Source organism: Dermacentor variabilis, chromosome 6 (genome assembly GCF_050947875.1).
Source record: "Dermacentor variabilis isolate Ectoservices chromosome 6, ASM5094787v1, whole genome shotgun sequence".
NCBI lineage: Eukaryota > Metazoa > Arthropoda > Arachnida > Ixodida > Ixodidae > Dermacentor > Dermacentor variabilis.
Genome location: NC_134573.1, coordinates 190,656,689 through 190,683,208, shown reverse-complemented (window position 1 = coordinate 190,683,208; position 26,520 = coordinate 190,656,689). Strand labels below are relative to the sequence as shown.

At 46.4% G+C, this 26,520-nt stretch overlaps 1 protein-coding gene across 2 annotated transcripts in view; it reads left to right on the top strand.

The window, feature by feature from the left end:
- LOC142586000 (PX domain-containing protein kinase-like protein) overlaps nucleotides 1–26,520 on the top strand; it is an 82,607-nt gene that overhangs the window by 10,243 nt on the left and 45,844 nt on the right. For both annotated transcript variants that reach the window (XM_075697195.1, XM_075697196.1), the window contains exons 4-8: nucleotides 636–713; nucleotides 3,088–3,164; nucleotides 4,386–4,460; nucleotides 7,730–7,834; nucleotides 25,687–25,825. In XM_075697195.1, coding sequence (XP_075553310.1) covers nucleotides 636–713; nucleotides 3,088–3,164; nucleotides 4,386–4,460; nucleotides 7,730–7,834; nucleotides 25,687–25,825 — 474 coding nt within the window. The remainder of the gene's footprint in view (nucleotides 1–635; nucleotides 714–3,087; nucleotides 3,165–4,385; nucleotides 4,461–7,729; nucleotides 7,835–25,686; nucleotides 25,826–26,520) is intronic.

Here is a 26,520-nt window from a genome sequence, read left to right as displayed (position 1 = left end):
TACGTTGTGTTTCATTTCTTTCATTCGAGTAACCTTCTTGCGGTCTGCTTTCACTAACGAAAAAGTTGCATCCGCAGCCGCCACTTCATTACCATCAAATTACAAATTATAGGGATAATGAAAAAAAATTCCCATTGCATTTCTATGCACACATTTGTTTTAACTGCCTCTACTTATCCATTGCTGCACTTAAACAACTAGTTCAGAAAGTGTGGCCAAATCAGAGACCTAAGGTAAGGTCTCACAGAATGTTGTAAAATTTTCTCTTTTGTGGCATTAACTGTTAAGGAGATGTTTTGTGATATTGTAGACATTTCTAGAAGAACTTTTTCAGCCTAGGAATTATTGAGTCAGAATGATGTTCTATGTGAGCTTTTTCTTTACACACTTGGTGTATTTGGTATGCACCCAGTGTGATGAAAAATAAATAATCTCAACTCAATCAAGATTTAGTACATGTTTCATCAGTGTATATGTATGTTGCATATTGAATGTGAAATTTCAACTGTGTGGAGAGTGCAGTAGGTAGCCAATTAAATTGCACTGCATTAAGTGAAATACAGCGCTAGTAAACATGTGACTCATGCAGTTTGGGCAGAATTACATGTACCTTGTCCTCAATTGGAATATTCTAGAGGCAGCCCTTCAGCATGTCTCCATGTTGTTTCGGTCTGAGGATCACTGGGAAGTGGTGGACCCACTCCCAGACATTGGTGAGCATGTGCCATTCATACTATATTTTTGTGCTTGTAATGAAAATTGAGAAATTTCACCGCAAGCGGCTGTAGCTTTGTGGTAGTGTGCACTGTATTGCTGTGCAGTTGCATTGCTAGCAGAAGTAATGAAAATGGTGATAATGGCAAAAAACAAAGATTTGCACAGGTCATAAGTGTAGATCTTCCTTGTCTGAATGTTGTACTAACTGGGGCACAGAGAGAGACAGAGAGAAATGTTTAATGGTATGAAAGTTGGAGAGGTTGAGCCTGAGAGGTTGGCCTGCTTTATAGCCGGCTACTCTGTGCTGGGGAAAGAGGGAAGGAAAGAGGAGCATGATGGGCGATGATGACGACGATACAGGGAAGAGGCAAAACCACATAATGGGTAAGTCTATTCATAGCCTGAAGTCCAGACCTGTACTCTTTAGAAAGTCGAGTAAGGCCTGGATGGTCCAAAAACGATCTACAGCCATGCCAAGGAATCATGTCCTCTGATAACGGTTGGCTATCAAGGCAGGCAAGGTCACCAGTCAATCCCTTTCACTCTTCCACATACTGAGGGCAGTCGCATAGCACATGCTTTATGGACTCATGCACACGGCACAGTTCGCCGTCTGGAGATGTCTCAGTAAGTGCATGTAAACGTGTAAACGCCACTCCCAGCCTGTGCAGAAGAGCGGCACAGCTGCGCTGAAGTTTTGGTGGTAGCCTCAATTCTTTTGCAAGGGTCCAATCTCTGCAGGCATTTGAGGGGTGATTTTCTGTATGGTCACAGTGCTTTTCTCTTGTTTTACATACAAGACTTGAGAGAAGGCAGTTGGTGTCCAAGTGGGGAAAAAGCAGGCTGGTGAACAAGCAATTGGCAACTACGGCGTAGATTCTAGGAACACTCAAAGAGAGATGTTGGTAGAATTCGAGGTAAGGAATAAGCTGGGAATAATGAACACCTTCTCCAGGAAGCATTGGACCAAAAGTGGACCTGGAAAAGCCCTAATGGTGAAACAAGAAATGAAATTGATTTGATACTTTCTGCCAATCCCAGCATAGTGCAGGATGTAGAAGTGTTAGGTAGGTTAAAGTGGCAGTGATCATAGGTTAGTGAGGGCTAGGATAATTTGAAGAGAGAAAAGGTAATATTAGTCAAGAAGAAACAGGCCAACCTAGATGCAGTGAGGGTAAAAGTAGGCCAATTCAGGTTGGCACTTTAAAGCGAATTTGCAGCCTTAGAACAGAGAGATGAAGATGACATAGAGGCAATGAATGAAACCATAATTAGGCTAGCTTCAGGAGCAGCAATTGAAGTGGGAGGTAAGGCCCCAAGGCAACCAGTAGGTAAGCTCTCCCAAGTAACAAAGGACCTAATAAAGAAATGACAAAGAATGAAAATGTCCAACTCAAGAGATCAGATAGAACTTGCGGAGCTGTCAAAACTAATCAACAAGGAGAAAATAAAGGATATTTAAAATTATAACGTGAGAAAGACTGAGGAAAGAGTAAAAAATGGACGCAACCTGAAAACAGTGAGAAGGAAACTAGGCATTGGACAAACCAAGACTGCACTGAAAGATAGACAGGGTGATATCATCAGCAATCTTGAAGATATAGTAAATGCAGCGGAATAATTCTATACTGGCCTGTACAGTACCCAAAGCCACCACGATACCTCCATTCAAAATATTAATGAACAGGTTAGAGAGGCTCCTTCTATAACTAGCGAATAAGTTAGAAGGGCCTTGCAAGACATGGAACAGGGAAAAGCAGCAGAAGATGGACTACTAGTCGATTTAATCAAAGATGGTGGAGACATAATGCTGGAAAAACTGGCGGCTCTCTATAAGAAGTGTCTATCGACTGCAAGGGTCTCAGAAAACTGGAAGAATGCCAACATTATACTAATCCACAAAAAGGGAGACGTTAAAGAATTGAAAAATGATAGGCCCATTAGCTTACTTCCAATATTATATAAAATATTCGCCAAGATAATCTCCAATAGAATAAGAGCAACACTGGACCTTAGTCAACCAAGGGAACAGGCAGGTTTCAGGAAGGGATACTCTACAATTGATCACATCCATGTTATCAATCAGGTAATCGAGAAATCTGCAGAGTACAATCAGCCTCTCTATAAGATGATGATAATGATGATGATGATGATGATGATGATGCTGATGATGATGAAATGGGCTCATGGAAAGTGGCACTTGAGAAAAGGTCTCCGACATGGCTACTTTTGCATTTTTAAAAATTACTTTAACAGAGCACTTTGTGCACAGTATGGTAGAACTGCCATTTGAGAACAGACTTCTTGGCGTAACATTTTTTTAAGGAGTGTGATACACTGAGTATGCATATTTTACTTCTCTGGCTTCAGGATGGCGATTTCGGAAACAGTACTTTATGGTCCGCCACAAAGGCGACCTCAAGGACAAGCCTCGATTGCTGATGTGGGTGAGCTACTTTTCACAAGTATTGCAAGCAAAACTCTAAGAATGACAGCAGTGGCTGTGTTTATTTATTTTATTGCACATTTATCTGCTTTGTTCTCAACTTCTCACTGTGGAAGAGCTCGGTATAGCAACCAAAGTCATTTCAGTTGATGTGATGCAGCATCAATTCAAGGGCATTTGCCATGATGTGGAGTGGGCTAGCATTGTGGGAATGATATTTTTTCCATGCAGCTAGAATTAAGTTGCCCAGTAAAGTGAATAAGGAAGAGGGGGGGGGGGGTAAAAAAATTAGTGCATACGAATGTAAAGCCTGTAGAAGACATACTCAATGTGGCCATTTATTTGATAATAATGATGAAGACCGCTGCACTGTCCCCACATTGCCAGCAGTATTCATAGTTCTTTCTTTTCCTTTTCTTTTTCTTCCTTCCTTTCTTTCTTTTTTTTAAGGATTCAGCATAAAATATTCTTTCAGAACCTGGTTTTACTTACGTTTTTAAAGTGAGCTTTGTTAAAAATGGCGTAGAGTTGTGCATATAGTCAAAGGCATATTTAAGTAGAGGCGCAAATATTGTCAGTTAAATGCAGTTCTTTAAGTGCATTGTGCTGGTAAAATACACACACATATAGGGTGGCATTGTGTGTTCATAGCTACTCAGCCAAAGTGCATAAGGTGTGGCCTGCCAAGTGATGCTGCCACAAGTGGGCTATGCTGATGTCACAGTTTTACTTATGGTTTGTGCAGCTAACGACTGACTGCACAATCAAAGGGCATGTTTATTTGAGCTTCCATGCAGTTGTGATAATGAGATAAATATAGCTGCATTCAGCTGCATGCATTACTACTACAGTATTTCATGAAGCGAGTACATAAACCTGTATATTACTAAATGTGACTCTCACTGTACAAATCAGTGGCAAACTTTCACTATCATTGCAAGTGAGTCTGCAATATTGCTATTGCATATCAAGTCTCCCAAGCTGCTGATGCTAAATGGTGGTCACAGGCCTTTCAGCACCCAAGGCAAGCCATGTATTGTGCACTTTGATTGAGTGGGCATGATATAATTTGGCGATACAAGCTGCTTCTGCTAGTGGCATAACCATCACTGAATGAAGGGCAAACCTTTGGTCCGGTGGCCAGTAAAAGTGTGAAAGGAACCTGGCGTGATGGGTGCGAGCATGAACTGCGTTCCTTCTGTCGGTCGACTCGTGTGCCTAGGTTCCTCTGGGTCCCGATTTCTACCTCAGTGTCAAGGATTTGCAAGTGGCTCTCAAGTTGCTCACCACCATACAGGTATGTGGTGTCTTCATAGATTCTGTCTGTATAGTAGCCTGCATGCCTATATCAAAACATGAACTAGGAAAAATAAAAATAGACAGTAGCATTCTTGTATTCCCACACTGATACATGTACAGTGAACTCTTGTTAAGACGAACTCGGTTAAGTCGAATTCTCGTTTATAACGAACAACATGGGAATGTTTGTTTGGTTTTCCATAGACTCAATGCAAAAGAATCCGCTTGAGACGAACTGCTTCAGATGACCTCTTCAGTTAAGACAAACTTTCAGAGTGATCGCCACTGATCCTGCAGGCTAGGGTGCCTCAGTGTGCAGCGCCCAGGGGCGCACACATCGAGGCGAAAACAAGAGGAGAAAACAAAAAGCGACAGTGATGTTTCACTTCGCCAACACAGGCGACGTGCAAGCGTACAGGTGTTATAGTGCACATGAAGCTATCGACCTTTGGTGCACCTGGACTGTCCGCATTGCAGATTATTCCAGGCGGGGCTCATGTGGCCACGCTATACACAGCAGCCGCTGAATAGAATGCCTCTTTCATTCGCTTACTAACTAAATTGACAAGCATGATGTCGATGCGCACAGGCAAACATGAAGACATCACACTCAATGACTGCGGACACTGGCTGTGAGAATGCTGGCGTGAGGAATCGTGGCAGTAGCAGCGAGCAAAGTGACCTTCATGCTGTCTGTCGCTTCAACGCAAACTAAGCGACAAGAACACAGCGTACACAAAGCTACAAGCCATCAGCCCACCTAGACTGTGCCCCCAAAGCAGATCGCTTTCAAGATAAAGCCCACATGACCGCATGCGGACGAAGTAAAACGCCCCACTCCCTCCTCCCCCCGTGCCATGCGCGTCACGGAAGATGGTGTCCCACCCCCATTTCCTCCTTTGCGCAAGCAAGTTTGAGCCACCATCATCAGCTCACGATCGCACACTTTCACTTGCACATACAGCATACAGCACGCAAGGACAATGTTATCACGAGACGAACTTGTTACGTCCGAACCGCAAACAAAACCTGTAGCAACTGCCAGAGGGGGTCAATCCAGCACGCCTTCACCTACTTTCCTCCTCCGCGATGCTTCGCCTCATTTCTCCTTCCCCACATCGCTCAATATCGCTCAATGACTCGGTAGTAGCGACGGGCAGTGTGTACAAAGGGCAGGGACGTAATCAACGCGAGCTTATGACTCGCGCTTACTGGGAATTCCTCGTTCAAGGGGAACAATTGCAAGCCCCTATCCCAATCACGAAAGAAGTTCCACGGTTTACCCAGTCTTTTCAGACAGGGATAAAGACATGCTGCTTCCTTCAGTGTAGCGCGCGTGTGGCCCCGGACATCTAAGGGCATCACAGACCTGTTATTGCTCTGTTTCGTGCGGCTAGGAGCCGCTTGTCCCTCTAAAGTTGTAAGGTGCTGGGAACCCCGCACCTATCTAATGGGCTAGAGTCTAGTTTGTTATCGGAATTAACCAGACAAATCGCTCCACCAACTAAGAACGGCCATGCACCACCGCGAGCTCGGAGCCTGCGCCAATGACCTGTGAGGTGGCAGATGCCTGCTTGAACTCCCTTGTGAACTTTTTCCAGCAGCAAGAAGGCACAGAAGGATTTTTAAGGCCATTAGGTAAGATGACATCGTTTGTGGCTGCTCGCCGATTTGCACAGAAGCGCCAAACATCTATCATGGACTGGATGAAACCAAGCAAGAGTACCACTTGAAGTCAGTTTTCTATTAATTTCAGCTAAATAAATGCTCTTTATGTCATTTTTCCCCTGTTGTAAGTCTACTCCATTTACTGTTTTCAAGCAAGCTATCTGGGGACACCTGGTCATGTTGTCAATTATTCTTCTGATAAGACGAACAAATTTTCATGGTCCCTTCGAGTTTGTCTCAAGGGGAGTCTGCTGTAAAGTTGAAGTTCGGGCACAAAGTTTTGGAGTTACAGCATGCTTGTGGCTGCCTACACAGCACTGCAATATACTCTGGAGGAATAAACTTTAATCAATATTCTTACTCGCCTTTACCAACCATGTTTAGTGCTATGTTGGTTGTACAGTAATGCTTACTACTAATGCTTTACACTTTTAAAAGTGGAAAATACACTCACCAAAACTGTCTTGATTTACCTATAAAATTCATTTCATGGCAGTGAGAAAAGGACATTTTGCTGAATACACTGTGACAAATATTTTGGTGATGTAGTCTATCTTACCTTGCTCATGTAATGCTCATATATATGGGGCTTTCTGAATTACGAAGGACCTGTAGCTTAGCACATTTAACGTCTTAAAAAGCATAACTGCTGTTTCTTTTGGCGGTGTATTCATTTGCTGTCCTCCCCTCTCCTCTTCACTCTCTCAAGCAGGGTGTTGGAACTAAATGTCTTTCGTTCTGGTTTTAGTTTCGTTCCACTGAAAAAAAGTTCCGTACCGGTTCTGCTCCGGAACAAAAAAAAGATGATCTGTAATGCTTCATAATGGTTTTTGTTTGCATGTAAAAATTTTCGAAGCAGAGTAACAATAAAAACATTGTATTCATTGCTTTCAATAATTCATTGCTCAGTGCCTTGACTCAAGTTACTGCGCATGATCTCCGAAGCAGCACGTCATCAAGTGTATTTGCTCAAATGCGAGACCACTGTTCTGATAAAACGAACTTAAACGAACAATAAAACGGACTTAACACAGCGTACCCATAGAGACTGAAACGATGAACTCTTCGGTGCGCAAGCTCTAGGTTCTGCTACGATGCCGATCTGCTAGTGTACCGAGCAGCAGGCTTAACTTAGGGGAGCACTCGACCGGCTGTCACCCGCACTGTCCCTGCCCGAGGTGCACGCTGATGCGGACCCCCGAGATACGTGCTAATGCTGTCGTTGCCTGACGTTGGTTGTTTCGGATTGCCGGCTTTCCCCTTGAACCAAAAACTGACGAAAAAATGTTTCGGTACGCTCTTGTTCCGGTCAAAAACATCGTTTCCTTTTATTTTTTTGTTTTTGTTTTCATTCTATTCTGACACACTGCTGTCAAGTCTTTCTTTTTCTCTGAGATCATCTACTAAATTCTTTTGTTTTTTAAAAAGTCACTTTTATCTACTTCAGAGGCTCCCTCATTCTGATACATCAAAGCCGCTACTTCTCAACAATGAAAGTGGTTAATGTTAAAATGCACAAAGCAAGAGAATGGCACTTTTGTTTACATCTATGTTATGTTTGTGGTCAGATCACTCATGGTGGTTTATTCTATTTTACAGCACCCGAATGTGTTGCCTTTTTGCCTTGGCTGCGTCAATGAAAGTGGGGCAGCCTTGGTGCAAGACTTCTGTCCTCAGGGCTCCCTCAGGGATGAGCTGTGCCAGGTAACATTTCTGTGGCACTTGCTGACAGATGGAATTTGTCCATTTTGTGAGCCCAGGCATGGCTCGATGCTTACAAAGGGTGCCATTTTGGGTGTGTTCCTTCTCTGTAACAATGCATACTTAGTCTTTATAACAAAAATATTTCAATAACAGACTCAGAATTAGCCTTGTGTTCTTGAATCTGTTGAACTGACAGCAGTGTGGAACCTCAGTATGTACAAAGAAATGAAACGAGGTGTGCACATTTGGCTTTTGTCAAGGTCAATCATTGTGGCCCAGAAACCACTGTAAAATCTGCAGGAAGTTGTCTTTGTCATTGAAGGACATAGAATCCATATTAGATTAGTTTAGAAAGCACTTTCACATAGATGTTATTTGAGGGATGTGATGAGATGTGGCAGCTGACTTCATGAAACTGAAATGATTTAGTAGCAGACAGCTGAAAATTAACGGAGCAAGAAAGGTTCTTTTTTTGAAGGGGGCGGGGGAAGGGGGACAACAATAGTGTATCTTGGCATTGGTTAAAAAAAATGAAATGCAGTCAAACTCAGCTATATCGAACTAGCAAAAAACAATACCTATAAGTTCGATATAGAGCATAATTCGATATAAGGTTGCTGAATAATTGGATGTCATAAAAGCACATACCATTTATAAAATCACTTTATTGAAGAAACTAGCTTAGTTTCGCATCAAATAGTCCTGTATTCTTTTCTGCTTGGGCAATTTCGCTGCCCGCGATGCATGCACTTCTCCACATTGTCTAAGGAGTCGGAGCAATTGAGGCCGCAACCTTTGACATTTGCACAGAAGAATTGAACTAAGGCGAGTGCACCAGTCACCTCGGAGGACCTGGGCAAAGGACCGTCATTGCTTTCCTCATTGTGCCCACTTTCACTTGTGCTCGGTACGATGTCGGCAACGTAGTCTCTGTTTTCGGGCCCTAGCATGGTCGCAACACCATCATCTGTACTCACAAACTCGTCGACCATTGATTCGTCAACAGCTTCCGGAAATTCTGACAGCCCACTCCAAACTTCGGCAACAGCAGCAATGGCTTCGTCGCACACATCAGAATTTACAGTCACCACCGGGCACGTGGAAGCCGACACGTCTGAAGCAATTTAAGATGAACCGCCTCTACACGGCCGTGTGTACGCGTTAGGCGCCACAGGCATTGGGTCGCGAGTTTGTCCACTTTAGCCCTAATCTCCCCCTTATTTTTCCAGACCGTGCTGAGAGTGCTCCTTGGAAACTTGCACACTGCGGGGCATTCGACTTCTCCCTGCGTACAAACCGATTTATGATTTCAAGCTTTGCTGTGAAATGTGAATTCTGCCGCTTCATCACAGCAACACTGTGGGAGAAGGCCCACAAGGTGCAAACACAATGAACCCGAAAAGCAGCGAGAAAACTCGCCCTTGCTCCATCTTGCACGATGAAGGCACAAGAGCTTCTGATTGGCAGTCTGAGCAAGCGCTGCGGGCAGGTTAGGATCACTTTTTGCAGGGGGGTGTTGATGGCTCACTCAACGCAGCGCAGTCACGGTAGGGAGAGCGGTTTGATGGAGCCGCGCCACCAGGTTTCCCCACTACAGTGAGGGAAAGTCAACTTTTGGGGGCACTTTCTGCCGCTTGATGTTCTATATATCGGGAGGTGCTCCTATTTTCGTTCGATGTAAGCGTAACTTTTGGTATATGTACTCATTGTAATTATACTGTGTTCAGAAATTGTTCGATATACAGAATAATTAGATGTAAACGGGTTTGATATAGTTGGGTTCGACTGTATGTGGTTTTGATGTCTGTGCACTTCTAAACAACCCAGTCAGGTTATTTCCATGTACCTGATTAAGGTGTAACATGGCTGAGCTAAATGTGATTCATTTCCACTGCCAACAAGTCGCAGAAACATCTTCTCCGCATACTCCTACCGTATCATTGTTCCACTTGCTTTGTGTACGTGAAGTTCTGCGTATAGTAGTAGTATTGCAAAGTTGCTTAGGTTTCAGTTCTTGGCAGATGCAAGAGAAAACATAATCCTGTCACATTTTCTTTTTACAGCCGATACTTTGCGTGTATTACATAAAATTATATAAGAATGATGCCCACTGGTTAGTAATCAACTGCAGCAAATGTATACATGGCCAGGATAACGTAAAAATATTCCAGTCTGTTTTTATTTTCAATCTGCCATTGGCCCTTGTTGATAGGTCACAATTGCTCGGGCCTGGCCCATATAGCTCTTCATAATATTGTTACGAAGAGTTGCGAAGAAATGATTTTATTTACAGGCGATGGATGATGATCGTCGCGTGATAGTAGCGCAGCTCGGCCTCTCCAACGCTTCGTCCTCTTCGTCTTCCCTTCTTTTCTCTTGTCCGTGCCTGTTGTATCTGTTACATTTCCCCGCAAGCAGACGAAGCCCGTGGGGCGAGTCAGGATGCGCAAGCAGGGTAGAAAGGCTTCAGGCGAGCAATGTGAGTCAGCTGAGTTCTGCTTGATCGCCGACCATTGCACAGTAGGCGAGCTATGACGTAAGTGAGTTCGCTCAGGCGGTCCACAACTACAAATGGGCCTGAATATTTTGACAATAACTTTTGGCACAATCCACGCTTGCGTTGCGGTGGCCAAAGAAGGACCAAGTCACCTTTTTCCAACGATACTTGTACGTGACGGTTGTCGTATCGCTCTTTCGAACGACTTTGCGAGGCCAGAGTACGAAGACGAGCTATTCGACGCGCTTCTTCGGCGAGACACAAAGTCTTCGATACAGAATCGTCACTGTGCAGAACGAACGGTAAGAAAGTGTCCAGAGGGCTTCGCGGTAACCTGGCATAGAGGAGATAAAATGGGCTATAGTTCGTGGTTTCGTGTTTCGCCGTGTTGTATGCGTAAGTGATGAAGGGCAGCACGTCGTCCCAGTTCTTATGATTGGAGGAGACGTACATGGCAAGCATGTTGGTCAGCGTTCTGTTCGTCCTTTCAACGAGGCCATTGGTCTGTGGATGGTACGGCGTGGAATGACGGAACTGGGAAGTGCACAAACGAAGTAGCTCTTCAATGGCATCAGCAGTGAACTGGCGACCACGGTCGCTGATGATGACACGTGGTGGGCCATGACGAAGGACCACGGAACGCAACAGGAAGACCGCCACGCAAGCGGCGGTGGAAGACGGTATGGCTGCAGTTTCTGCATACCGTGTAAGATGGTCTACGCAGACAATTATCCAACGGTTCTTGTTGCTAGATAACGGGAATGGACCCAAAAGGTCAATGCCTACTTGCTCGAATGGCGTGTTGGGTGGTGTCAATGGCCGAAGGGGACCCGGGGCTGCGGTGGTCGGTCGCTTGTGACGTTGGCACGTTTCACAACTAGCGACATAGCGCTTGGTTGTTTCGTACATCTTGGGCCAGTAAAAGCGCTCCTGCGTGCGGTGTAGTGTTCGTACGAAACCGAAATGGCCGGATGTCACATCATCATGCATGGCGCGGAGAACGTCGGAGCGAAGGCTCTCCGGGACAACAAGCAGAAAACGCGCTCCATGCCCGGAATAATTAGTTTTGTAGAGTAATTTATCACGGACGGTAAAGCGACCACTGCCTTGAGAAGTACGGGCGGCAACAAAAAGCGGATCGAGGGTAACATCACTCCGTTGTTCTCGCTGAAAGTCTGCCGCGTCAGGGAACGTAGAAGTAACAGCAGCGAGACAGTCGTCAAAATTCTCAGCATCGCAGTCGGTAGCCGCAAGAGGAATCCGAGAGAGGCAGTCTGCGTCAGCGTGACGACGGCCACTCTTGTACGACACCACAAAGTCGTATTCCTGGAGGCGCAGTGCCCAACGTGCGAGGCGACCAGAGGGATCACGCAAACCGACCAGCCAGCATAAAGAATGATGGTCGGTGATAATCTTGAATGGTCTACCGTAAAGATAACACCGAAACTTCTGTATGGCGAAAACAGCTGCCAGGCATTCCTGTTCCGTAACCGTATAATTCCGTTCAGATTTGCTCAGGCAACGGCTGGCATATGCGACTACATGTTCTGCGCCACTGTGACGTTGTACAAGCACCGCTCCTATCCCAATTCCACTAGCATCAGTGTGAACTTCAGTTGGGCAAGACGGATCGAAGTGACGCAAGAGCGGTGCTGACGTTAGTATAAATTTCAGTTGAGAAAATGAGGCGTCACACTCTGGTGTCCAATTGAAGGATGCATTTTGTCGCAAAATACTTGTCAACGGGTAAACGATGTCGGCAAACCTGGGAACAAAACGACGAAAATATGAACATAGGCCAATGAATGAGCGAAGTTCTCGTGCTGATTGTGGTGGCTTGAAGGAGCTCACCGCTTCAATCTTACGAGGATCGGGTCTGACGCCATCCTTGTCAACTAAGTGTCCCAGGACCAGTGTTTGACGTTCGCCAAAGCGGCATTTCTTTGAGTTTAGAACCAGCCCAGCTTTCTCGATGCAGTCGAGAACAAGGCTGAGGCGTTGATTATGTTCTTCAAACGTGCGGCCAAAGATTACAACATCATCGAGGTAACACATGCATATCTCCCACTTCAGACCACGTAGTACTGTGTCCATGAATCTTTCGAAGGTGGCAGGAGCATTGCAAAGGCCAAAAGGCATAACATTAAATTCGAATAGGCCATCTGGAGTCACGAAAGCGGTCTTTTCCTTGTCGGCAGGGTCCATAGGTATTTGCCAATACCCCGATCGCAAATCAAGTGTTGAGAAGTAAGAAGCAGCGTGTAAGCAATCAATGACGTCATCTATTCGCGGTAGTGGATAGACATCCTTCTTCGTCACTGCGTTTAGATGTCTGTAATCCACGCAGAATCTCCAGGAGCCATCTTTTTTTCTGACCAGGATTACTGGGGCTGCCCAAGGACTAGACGACTCTTGAACGACACCTTTGTCCATCATCTCCTTGACTTGTTGTGCAATAACCTTTCGCTCGGAGGATGACACTCGGTAGGGCTTCTGGCGGATGGGGTGTGCGGAGCCGGTATCTATTCTGTGACGAGCGCGGGACGACGGCAAATGAAGGGGTGCATCTCCATGCGTGAAGTCGAATGCAGCCTCATGCCTGGCAAGGACATGTACCAGTGCTTGCCGTTCCGACGTACCGAGAGCCTTGCTGATCATGCCAAGCATTAGCTCTTCAAAATGGCTATTATCGCAAGGAGAGCAAGCTGTAGAGACGTCCGTAGTTAGGGCCGCCATTGAGTTACATGCGGCTTCATCGAAGAGAGCGATTTTCATACCGCGAGGAAGGACAACCGGCGTGGCGGAACAGTTCAGCGCCCACAATGTGGCGACTCCTTTCGTCATGCACACGACAGAGCAGGGCACAAGTATATCTTTTTTAGCACAGTTTATGCGGAGAGGCCTAACTACAATATCAACACAATCAGCGTCAACAGTAGTTGCAGAAACACGAACGGGCGTCAGGCACCACGATGGTGCAATCACTTCATCAAGAACACTGAGGGTGTCTGTGTCCCTGTGTTCGCCACGCGAGCTTTGTTCGGAATCTGTTGATATAATTAACTTGTTCAATGATATTTCGCCACAACCACAGTCCACGGAAGCGCCGCACTGTTCAAGAAAATCAATACCAAGAATAACATCGTGCGAACAACGAGCAAGAACAACGAATTCCGACACAAAAACTTTCCCAGCCAACAAAACACTCACAGCACAAACACCAAGGGGATGAAGCCACTCGCCGCCCACTCCACGAAAAGTAATACCGTCGTTCCAAGAAAACATAACTTTGCAGCCTAGCCGGTTTTTGAAAGTGAGGCTCATCACAGACACAGTCGCCCCAGTATCAACTAACGCCATGGTCGGTATTCCGTCAATCGAGACATTCACTTTGTTTTTGAGCATCACAACAGGCAGAGGAATTTCTGGCAAAGACCGTCCGGCGACCTCACCTCCATTGGCCGCGGATGCTAGTTTCCCGGCGGCGGTGACGAAGAACGGCGCCGAGGGGACGGAGAGCGACGGGGACGATTATTTGGTGGCGTCAAACTCCGCTCAGAAGTTGGCGAATCGCTGCGTCTGGTCTCGTGTGGGAAGTGGTCCATTGGAAGGGAATCGGTCGTCCGCAAGTCATATGAAGTACGGGTTCTGGGTGGCGATAGCATTGTTGGTGTCCTTCGTGATTGACGGCCTTGGCGACAATACCGTGCTATATGGCCTGTGGCACCGCAGTTGTAGCACACGGGAGGGTCGTGGTGCACCGCATCTTCCTCGAAACGGATGCTAGGCTGCTGCGGGCGGCGAGAAAGTTCGTTGTCATGTGGATAACGTGTCTCTGCGCCTCGCTGAAATCCGTCATATCGTTCATAAGCCACGTCGTGGTAGTAGGGTCGGTGCCCTTCTTGTCGCGGCCTGACAGAAGTCACAGGACCTCGGGGGTAAAACCGCGGCTGCTCTCGTTGTGGCCGAGCGTCATAAGTAGCGCCTCTGTCGTAGAGACGTGGCTGCTGTCGGGGCGCGAGTTCATAATCCTCGGTGCCCCTCGCCGCAGGATACGGGGCGATGGATGCCACGTTTGACTGGAAATCTGGTGATAAGCGGAAGCTGTGAGTGCCTGAATGTGTCGCTTGTGCGTGCAGGCTGAGCTCTTCCCGAACTATTTGTCTGATCGTTGATGCAAGATCGAGGGGCTGGTTGCTGTCCACGCTTGCAACTGTTGTCACATTGGCTAGCCTGCCAAACTTCGGCGTGATGCGCCTCGTTTTCAGCTGCTCGAAAGTACGACAATGCCGAATGATGTCAGTGACGGAAGCCAGGTTGTCCTTTGCGATGAGGAAATTATAGACGTCTTCGGCAATTCCTTTCAGGATGTGCCCGACTTTATCTTCCTCAGACATTCCAGAGTCCACCATCCTACACAGTTTTATTACCGCCTCAATATAGGTCGTGCAGGTTTCGCCTGGCACTTGCGCACGTTGCAGTAGCGTCTGTTCCGCCCTTTTCTTTTTCGTCGCGGAGTCGCCGAATCTCTCTTTGATTTCGGAAACAAATCTTCCCCATGTTGTGAACGTTTCCTCGTTATTGTCGAACCACAGCAACGCAGTATCCGTTAGGAAGAACACGACGTTCGAAAGCTGAGAAGCGCTGTTCCACTTGTTGGCGGCACTCACCCGGTGATAATGGACGAGCCATTCCTCGACGTCTTCGTCCGATCTTCCGGCGAAGGGACGCGCATCTCTCAGTTGCAGAACGGAACTTGTCGGCGCAGCTGTTGGAATGGGCCGTTGTTCGTCTGCGTCGTGGGACATATTCAGCTCCGGTAGATACGGTGGGAGTCCAGCAATGCGACGGCTCCGTCGAAGAATTTCTGGTTCAGCCTCCGTCTTCGGGTGTCGATTACCCCGCACCTTCCACCACAACTGTTACGAAGAGTTGCGAAGAAATGATTTTATTTACAGGCGATGGATGATGATCGTCGCGTGATAGTAGCGCAGCTCGGCCTCTCCAACGCTTCGTCCTCTTCGTCTTCCCTTCTTTTCTCTTGTCCGTGCCTGTTGTATCTGTTACAATATGTCAAAATGGCTTGAAACCTGCCTAATGGATGGGCGAGGCCCAAGCCATTTTGATCTATCACAGAGGGCTAATGGCGGATTTACAGAAAAAAAAACTCGCAGTTCCGCCTGAAAGCCAAAGCAGCGATTGTGATAGAAAATTAGCAGATAGCTGTACGAAGAAAGGATAGTAGTTTTATCAACTGTCATCATCATCATCATCAGCCTGGCTACGCTCACTGCAGGGCAAAGGCCTCTCCCTTACTTCTCCAACTATCCTGGTCATGTGCTAATTGTGGCCATGTTGTCCCTGCAAACTTCTTAATCTCATCCGTCTGCTTAACTTCCTGCCACCCCCTGCTATGCTTCCGTTCCCTTGGAATCCAGTCTGTAACCCTTAACGACCACCGATTATCTTCCCTCCTCATTACATGCCCTGCCCATGCCCATTTCTTTTTCTTGATTTCAACTAAGATGTTTGTTCCCTCACCCAATCTACTCATTTCTTATCCCCTTAACATTACACCTATCATTCTTCTTTCCATAGCTTGTTGCATCGTCCTCAATTTAAGTAGAACCCTTTTCGTAAGCCTCCAGGTTTCTGCCCCGTACGTGAGTACTGGTAAGACACAGCTGTTATACATTTTTCTCTTGGGGGATAATGGCAACCTGCTGTTCATGATCTGAGAATGCCTGCCAAATGCACCCCAGCCCATTATTCTTCTGATTATTTCAGTCTCATGATCCGGATCCGCGGTCACTACCTGCCCTAAGTAGATGTATTCCCTTACCACTTCCAGTACCTCGCTACCTATCGTAAACTGCGTTTATCTTCCAAGACTGTTAAACATTAGTTTTCTGCAAATTAATTTTTAGACCCACCCTTCTGCATTGCATGTCCAGGCCAATGAGCATGCATTGCAATTGGTCCCCTGAGTTACTAAGCAAGACAATATCATCAGCGAATCGCAAGTTACTAAGATATTCTCCATTAACTCTTATCCCCAATTCTTCCCAATCCAGGTCTCTGAATACTTCCTGTAAACACGCTGTGAATAGCATTAGAGAAATCGTATCTCCCTGCCTGACGCCCTTCTGTATTGAGATTTTGTTGCTTTCTTTATGGACTATGGTGGCTATGGAGCCACTATAGATATACAGTCGACTCCCGATAATTCGAAGCCGCTTAATTGGAATTTTCGGTTAATTAGAAGTGAAGTGCTGGTCCCGTCAGTTTTGCATGTAATCCTATAGAAGAAATCGCTCGATAATTCGAAGTCCTCATCCAGTAATATTGTTTAATTGGAAGTTAATTTTCAGCCGGGATCCTCGAGGTGACCGTCATTCTTTGGTAGAATGTGCAATTTTTCAAGTGTTGCAACAGTTCCGTGCTCCGCGTTGGTGTCATTGCCACCGCAGCCGCCCGCAACGCCATCCTTCTCGGAGCGGCGCGATTGTTCATTGCTACGGCTGCCGTGGCCTCCGCGATCAACTCCGGCGGGAGGCGAAGCGGCTCCCGCCGGAGGCCACGCGCGCGGCTGCCACGCGTGGCCGGAGCTGATCGTGGAGGCCACGCGGGTGCCATAGGTGCACGCAGCGCTGCATACTGGCAGTGGCGAGATTGTGCGAGATTAGTCTTGCAGCGTGCGCAGCATATGTAGAGGCGTGTGTTGGCATGGTGTTGGTCGAGCGCCTTTGTGCGGGAAGCTTGTAGGCTAGGTTGTTCCACGAGTGACTCGGAATTGACTGTATCTAGTCGCGCAGTTTATAGCCATGGCAAACCGTGGCTCTTATCGCACGCTCGACCTGGCAACGAAAGTCGAGGTTTTGAAGGAAGTTGAGAAGGGAGGTGCCGCCAAACAAGACATAGCACGGAAGTATGGGATCAAGCCGAACACGCTCTCTAACTACATCAAGAACAAGCGCACAATAACGGATGCATTTGAGAACGACAAGTTCAAGACTTCTCGGAAGCGAATGCGCACCGGCGCTTACCCAGAGTTGGAGAAGGCTCTGCTGGTTTGGATTAGGGAGGCCAGGAGCAACAAACTTCCTCTCAGCGGAGACATTGTTGCAATGAAAGCCCGAACGCTTGCAGCAATGTTGGGGATCGATGACTTCGTTTCGTCAGATGGATGGCTGGCGTGCTTTAAAGATCGCCATGACCTGGTTTTCAAGAGCGTGTGTGGTGAAAAGGCGTCAGTTAACCAGGAAACATGCGTCACGTGGAAGGACGGAAAGCTGCGTGAATATCTCGCTGAATACATACCGGAAGACATCTTCAATGCAGATGAGACTGCACTCTTCTATCGGCTTCTACCAGAGAAGACCCTGACACTCAAGGACGACGACTGTGCTGGGGGCAAACGCAGCAAGGAGAGAGTGTCGGTGCTGATCGCGGCAAACATGACTGGCACGGAACGATGTCGGTTACTTGTGATCGGGAAAGCCGCGAAGCCGAGATGTTTTAAAAGCGTGAAGACGCTGCCTGTGGACTGTGAGGCGAACAAAAAAGCGTGGATGACGGCCGAAATCTTCAAGAGCTGGATAAGCAAATTGGACCGCAAGTTTGCTGCTTCGAACCAAAGGTGTTGTTCCTTGTCGATCACTGCAGTGCTCACGTGAATGTGCCAGCCTTGAGTGCAATACGCCTCGCATTTTTGCCTGCAAACATGACGGCTGTTTTGCAGCCAACGGACCAAGGCATCATCAAGAATGTTAAAGTCCTGTACAGGCGGCACCTCCTCGAGCGCATGATTTTGTGTATGGATAGCTCCACAAAGTACGAGGTGAGCCTGCTTAGTGCCATTCACATGTTGGCGCGAGCATGGGATCGTGTGAAGCAAGAAACAATCTCAAACTGCTTCAGTGCTTGCGGTTTTGTGGCAGCTTCTTCGGAGGATGCCTCTGAAATTTCAGCGGAGGAAGCGTCAACAAGCGAGCTTGACGGCACTGATTTTGGTGATGCTCTCGGAAACGTCAATTTTGAAGATTACGTCGCCGTAGACAAGGCGGTCGAAACGTGCGGTGCGCTGACGGATAGCGAAATTGTAGAGATTATTCGGCCCCAGGAAAGCGACGATGACGTTGAAGGCGAGCCGCAACCTAAGGCTGCCGATGTAGCTGCGGGCCTTGCTCTTGCGGAGCGCTTCTTTGCCGCTGAAGGTAACGCGGAAGAAGCGTTCCGCCACATCTACAGCCTGCAGAACTTGCTTTCAGCAGCGCGATTCGGCAAGAAGAAGCAAAGCAAGATGACCGACTATTTTTCTTAGAGAAAATACTCGATTTCGCCACAAATAAAGTGCTGTTTTTTGTGTTTTGTGCTTAATTGGAAGTTCGTTTAATTCGAAGTTTTTTGCGGTCCCCGTGAACTTCGTATTAACGGGAGTCGACTGTATTTCAATATCTTTACATACAGCTCGGCTACACCCTGATTCCGTAATGCCTGCATGACTGCTGAGGTTTCGACTGAATTGAACACTTTCTCGTAATCAATGAAAACCATATGTAAGGGTTGGTTATATTTCGCACATTTCTCTATCAGCTGATTGATAGTGGGAATATGGTCTACTGTTGAGTAGCCTTTACGAAATCCTGCCTGGTCCTTTGGTTGACAGAAGTCTAAGGTGTTCCTGATTCTATTTGCGATTACCTTAGTAAATACTTTGTAGACGACGGACAGTAATCTAATAGGTCTATAATTTTTATAGTCTTTGGCGTCCCCTTTCTTATGGATTAATATTATGTTGGCGTTCTTCCGAGATTCCCGTACGCTCGAGGTCATAAGGCATTGCGTATACAGGGTGGCGAGCTTCTCTAGAACAATCTGCCCACCATCCTTCAACAAATCTGCTGTAACCTGATCCTCCCCAGCTGCCTTTCTCCTTTGCATAGCTCCCAAGGCTTTCTTTACTTCTTCCAGCGTTACTTGTGGGATGTCAAATTCCTCTTGACTGTTCCCTCTTCCATTATCTTTGTGGGTGCCACTGGTACTGTATAAATCTCTATAGAACTCCTCAGCCACTTGAACAATCTTATCCATATTAGTAATGATATTGCCGGCTTTGTCTCTTAATGCATACATCTGATTCCTGCCTATTCCTAGTTTCTTCTTCACTGCTTTTAGGCTTTCTTCGTTTCTGAGAGCATGCTCAATTCTTACCATATCATACTTCCTTATGTCAGCTATCTTACGCTTGTTGATTAACTTCGAAAGTTCTGTCAGTTCTATTGTAGCTGTAGGGTTAGAGGCTTTCATACATTGGCATTTCTTAATCGGATCTTTCGTCTCCTGCGATAGCTTAGCGGTGTCCTGTCTAACGAAGTTACCACCGACTTCTATTGCACACTCCTTAATGATGCCCATAAGGTTGTCGTTCATTGCTTAAACACTAAGGGCCTCTTCCTGAGTTAAAGCCGAATACATGTACCTGTTCTGTAGCTTGATTCGGAATTCCTCTATTTTCCCTCTTACCACTAACTCATAGATTGGCTTCTTGTGCACCAGTCTCTTCCGTTCCCTCCTCAAGTCCAGGATAATTCGATACCTTACCATCCTATGGTCACTGCAGCGCACCTTGCTGAGCACGTCCACATCTTGTATGATGCCAGGGTTAGCGCAGAGTATGAGGTCTATTTCATTTATAGTCTCGTCATTTGGGCTCCTCCATGTCCACTTTCGGTTATCCCGCTTGCGAAAGAAGGTATTCATTATCCGCAAATTATTCCGTTCTGCAAACTCTACTAATAACTCTCCCCTGCTATTCCTAGAGCCTATGCCATATTCCCCCATTGACTTGTCTCCAGTCTGCTTCTTGCCTACCCTGGCATTGAAGTCGCCCATCAGTATAGTGTATTTTGTTTTGACTTTACCCATTGCCGATTCCACGTCTTCATAGACGCTTTCGACTTCCTGGTCATCATGACTGGATGTAGGGGCATAGACCTATACGACCTTCAATTTGTACCTCTCATTAAGTTTCACAACAAGACCTGCCACCCTCTCGTATGCTATAGAATTCCTGTATGTTACTAGCTATATGCTTATTAATCAGGAATCTGACTCCTAGTTCTCGTCTCTCTGCTAAGCCCTGGTAGCACAGGACGTGCCCACTTTTTAGCACTGTATATGCTTCTTTTGTCCTATTAACTTCACTGAGGCCTATTATATCCCATTTACTGCCCGCTAATTCCTCCAACAGCACTGCTAGACTCGCCTTACTAGATAACGTTCTAGCATTAAATGTTGCCATGTTCAAATTCTAATGGTGGCCTGTTCGGACCCAAAGATTCTTAGCACCCTCTGCTGCGTCACAGGTCTGACCGCCGCCGTGGTCTGTTGCTTCCCAGCTGCTGGGGACTGATGGCCGGGGTTTGATTGTTGTGTTCATATAGGAGGTTGTGGCCAAGTACTGTGCCAATCCTGCTCTGGGGAGGGAGTGCGTTACTGGTTCTGGTAACCGGGATCAGGCCGCACTCCAGGCCAGTTTATGCAATTTTATCCACACATGGATTCCTTTTTTTTTTAATCCGGTGGAAAATTGCATGGCACTGGGATTCGAACCACGGTCCTCTTGCACACGAGGTGGATGCTCTACCTCTGTGCCACCGCTGCAACCGTATAAATTTGTAAGCATTCCTTTACTAATTAAAGTAACAATGATAGAATGTGTAAGTGTGACTCAATGAGAACGTAGAAAGAAACAGACACACAGAGACGGCGCTATCTTTGTGTGTCTGCTTCTTTCTACGTCCTTGTTAAGTCGCGCTTACATATTCTTTGATGGATTCAAACCAACTAGCTTGTCAACATGTTTTAACTAAATTAGCCAGCACTGTGTCACGTGCGTACAGGTAAATATGAACACACATCGCTCGATGACAGCGGAAACTGTCTATGAAAATGACAGAGTTAGGAATCGCTGCAGAAGCCGCGAGCCATTTGACCTCCTTGCATCTGCAGCTTCCAGAGTGTGGCAGAGTGCGCGTAGTGCTACCGGCACTATGCGCACTCTGCAAATATCACAGATTGCTTTGAAGATGAGGCATGTGCGGGTGTGCACTTTAGCCACGTTGCAGACCGCTTTCAAGACATACGAGCACCAGCAACTCATCCCTACGGGGTTTGCAAAGTGTCTGCTATGGCGTCTGCGATTCGCGTGACCAACGCCGTAGTAGATGCCGCGGTTGTCTTCACTCTGTACGGAGCAGCGGGCGAGGAGGACAACGAGGCACCGTAGCAACCGCCGGAGAACACCGCTCCTCTCTTAAATCACATACCTGCCTCGCGCTCCACAGGAGAGGGCACGCATTTGAGCTGCATTCCTCGCTCGCGCATGTGAAATTGAACTGCGTTTGCTGGCTCACCCTCACACGCTTTCACTCATACTGAACCTCAGTGCGACGGCGACAGCAGAAATGCGCCTGGAGTGTCCACATAATTGCTAATGCAATAAACCAGATTATAATATTTGCATGTTATCCCAGCCCATGTTGCAGTGACCTAAGGATTTGAGCTCACATTTTATAGTTCTGAAAGCCAGCACGATCCTTGTATGTCACATACCGCAATTCATTCTAATGAATGCACTGTGGTTTTGCAATTTCTGCTATCAGCCAAGAATTCACTGGAATGTTAATGTTCACAGATTGCGCTTTCACAAACGCTGCATTTACTCAGTTACAATGTGCCCTCGATTGCAGCTCGCATCGCCAGAAAGAAGGACTCCCCTGATTGTAACGGAATCGAGTAAGCATAGCAGATGTGGCGGTGAGTGAAAAGGAGTGCATTGACCAAGGGTGGAAGGTCCTAACCCTGCACACTGTTGCTGAGCATTACAAGCAGTGCTGGTATGCTTTGCCTCAGCAGGACGGTCCAGAACTTATTTGTAATTTTGCTTTGTCATTGCATGGAAGCCACCAGTTTTCCATGCCACAAGAGAAGGGAGTTTAACATTGCACTGGTTAGGCATTACTGAAAAGAGCCTTGAAGGTTTCTATTAAATTCTGCATGCTCATATTTTTAATGGAGCACTGACATGAAAATTTTGTGTTATGCTTTATTTTTTCCATTTTTTACATATCTGTCAATTGCATAATTGCGGGACTAAGCCTCAATTTCTTGAGAGTGCCACAAGTATTTAATTAAAGCAGATCTTAAAGGACTCATTCAAAGCATGCATCAAGCGCAGCATGGCTTCATACGTGAAAAGCGATCCTCAACACTTCACCAAAAGCAGAGGTGGCAATTATGTGGTGTCGCAAACAACTTATGAGCCTGCCAGTCAGCACAGTGTAGTGTTTGAAGGCCGTACAGTGACCGCGTTGCCAAAGGCTGGTAAATTGACCCGTCCAGATGGGCGCTTTTCTTGAAAACGCAGGGGGGCATGGTGCTCTTCTCTTGTCATGTCGAGTGCTGCGTGGACTTAGCTTTTCGTGCCACAGCCATAGTGTGTGCGTGTGCACCATTGGTATCTGGTACCACGAGACTGCCACAACAGGCTTCGATGACGTGATGAGTCTCCCTTTCCACGTGCGGAGCAGCACTGCTCTTGGTGCACATTTCGAAATGGTCGCATTACAGGTGCCTTGAACCACTTATTACCAAAGTGGAGAAATGCACTTGAAGTTAAGGTAGGCTATTTCAGAAATACTTTGCCACAAAAAGTGCTTCAGTGCATTCAGCAGAAGGGAAGTTATTGGTAAATAAGCACGCCATTCATGGTGCTTCCACTCCTTCTTCAATGCCTTGCACAGCTAACACTACAGAGGATCGGAATGTGTCCACAACGCTCCGCTTACTGATCGTCACTGTTGCACACAGTTCAAATTTGATTTTGAATGTTAACATAGACGCCACTACTTCCGATTTTGACGCCTACGATGCACCAAACACGGCTGTCCTTAGCGAGCGACCATGCGCTCAGTCAGCGGACTCATCATGGCACCTCGCAGCGGCTGCAGTATCCAGGCTACATAGCAGACCGCAGATACATGCAACTGTAGTGTGTATGCGCAGTGGTGTTATAGTAGCCACATCCAACTTGCACATTTTGAAGCGCATCAATAAGTCTGCCAAAGCGTCCAACCAGGAGCAGCCAGCAGTGAGTATGCGTGTGGTCTGACCTTAAGTATTGTGTGGTTTGACGCTAGTTCAGCGTTCAGAACTAGTCGAAATTAGCTAGACTTGACGGCTATGACACCAATAAGCAGTGTGGCCAAACTTTAATTCCTACATGGGCGGCCGCAGCCAAGCAGGAGCAGACAATAGTCGGCTTCTTCCGGAAGTATGTAATCAATATCAAAATACAAAAGCAGATTTTTCCTTACTTCAGCATGTTTATTAGACTGCGTCAATAAATATACACAGTAACAGTAGAAAGAAGCACACACTCATCTTGATTGATGTCAGATATTGGCCAATAGTAGCTTCGTATGGGAATATGATATATTACGAAATAAAGCATCCAGAAAAGAGTGAGGAGCAGGGTTCTGTTGAAAAGGGAGTGTTAGAAAGAAAGGGGACTTCATGCTCCGCTTGCAAGCTCCCTGCACCGTGCACGTCTAAGAAACTTGCCTAAGATGTTCACAGCAGCATATGCTATACACAGGCTATGTTTTTTTACCCAGCCCAAGAGATAGTTCAGGACCCCTTTAAAAGGTAACATAATTAAAGGTCCCTGAAATGGTTTGGACAAATTTTGTAGACACACAGGGTACAGCTACAGTAAAACATTTGCGACGTAGTTTAAATGAAGCATCGCATATTAAGAGAGCTACGGACTATTACAAGTTACTCACCTCCCTAGCCATACTTTTCCTCCTCAACTCATTCGCTGAGAGATTGGCGTTAAGCTCTCCGTTCACTGGCTCTCTGTCATGATGCGGTGTTGGGGTGTCTACTCAGAGTCTCGGAGCCAGTGCGCAAAGCCACTTTAATCTCTCTGCTAGCTGCCTGGCTGTCAACCCCCAGCGAGAGCTATCCAAGCAGCATGTGTTGTGAGCATTCTGTCTCAGTGCCGAGTGTGTCAGTATTCCGGTAAATGCAGGCGAGCTGGGAGTTTTTACGGAGGAGTGGAGGCATAAACTAAAGCCCCCCCATACTACTACCGCTGTGATGAAGGGGCCTTAACATAAACGCGAGCTGCCTGATCGGCCTGCACGGTGCAGCCACCTGGTGATGTAGAACTTAACCAGCCAAACACAGAGCTAATATTGCTGTAACCAAGTGTAAAACATTTTAAATATTTAAAAAGACAACATGTTCTGCTGCTGCTGCTGCTGCTGAAAATTTACACCAACAGCAAAGTAGAATACACTTGGTTACTGGTATATTAGCTCTGTGTTTGCCTCGTTGTGCTCTGTGGCACCAGGTGGTTGCACCCTGCAGGCCGTTCATACTCACGTCTCCGCCCATCTGGCAAAAACCCAGTCTGCCTGTATTTACTAGAATATCAGACATGCTAAAGCTCGCTATTGTGATAGTAATCCTCCGGCATGAAGTGACGGCTGCAACCGCGTACATCCTGATGACGATCAGATACCGGCAGCCTGATGTGCTGAAGCCACTCCGTTCGCCTGTCGCCTTGCAGATAGACAAGATTTCGCAACTTGACATGTCACTAATCACAATGTTTGCAGCCTACAAGACAACAAGGGCAATTCATGGTCCTCACAAAAAGAAACCTTGAGACCAACACTGACCACACAGCTCACGTCATCACGGAGCATATCATAACACATCCATAGAACACTTGCTGTGTTCCAGAAGTGCTTGAGTATAGTGATAAATTGTCAGTGTGCGTTCTCTTTCTCTTGCTTTTTTTATAGTATAAGCAAATTGACCAACATGCCAATGTTTACAAACAACGTTTGTTCGCCATAAAGTTGGAAAAATTATCGATGATGCTACCTGCTCAGCCAGTCGGATAGCTCACCCAACTGATGTCACCTGCACCAAATACGTAGATTGTAATGGGATGACTACCGATTACGGTGGCACCACTGCTATTGGTGGCGATGAACATAAACAAATAAACCAATAAAAACAAAAAAAGATTTCCTGTCAGTACTCCTTAAATGCTTTTGTATCTAAGCATGTACACATTGTGGTGAGGATGTTATTCCTATGGCAGCAAAAAGGGCATCGGCCATTTTGGCTTGTTGACCACCATTCTAAGACTAGCCTACCTGTAAATGTTTCTAGCTACATCTCTTGCCATATGATAACAATGTTGCCATAACAGTTTTCTGTAAGTAGAAGCCAAGTGAAATTTCATGACAGGACATGCTGGTTCACATTGCAGGCCAAGCCCCGAGACAGTTACCTCAGGAAGTACGGCACCATCCGGCATCCCAAGCAGCTAGCTCCAGCCACTGTGGCGAGGCTGGGCAAACAGGTGCTGCAGGTTCTGTCGGGGCTGCACCAGCACGGATTTCACCACGGTGCGCTGCCTCTCCGTCACCTCTCTTGTCTATATCCGTATTTATGTGGCAACAGAAATGGTGGTACTAAAAGTGGAGAATTTAGTGGAATTCATGCCCCTTGTACATCAACACGGTATGGCTAGTCATGCCTGAACAATTTGTATCAAATTGGGAGGGGGAACTCAAGAGGGGAGTGCATACAAGCAGAGTACTAAGTGATTGCATTAAATGCTACTTCATTGCAAAAAGTATCACAGACAACCAAAAGCAAATACTACAATGGCAATTTCAGTGAAGGCTGTCAGCTGTTGGCTGCAGAGGTTCAGTATGCATGGAACTATACTAGAGTAAAAAAATAAGATATGAGTAATTGCACTTACTCATTTGTAATAATTTTGTTCAGCACCTTAGATCTAGTTATCCTAGATTTAAAAGAGTTCAACTTAGCTTGGGTAGGATCACAGTTCCTGAGAGCTGGCTTTTTCTTATTTGGAGCGTGCTGTGCTGCAGTATGTGATGCTGTTGTATGTGAGTTACACTTCTTTTTTAGACAGCTCCTTCGTAAGTGTTGCTTGCATACATTGTCCTGCTGCTTTGCGATTGTTGTGCATACAACATTGCACCAATTAGCCTCGTTATTTTCTTTATTGAGACAGCTCTTCTCTCAATATGTGTGCCAGCACTACTGGCATCACTGTACTGTTATCTTTTTC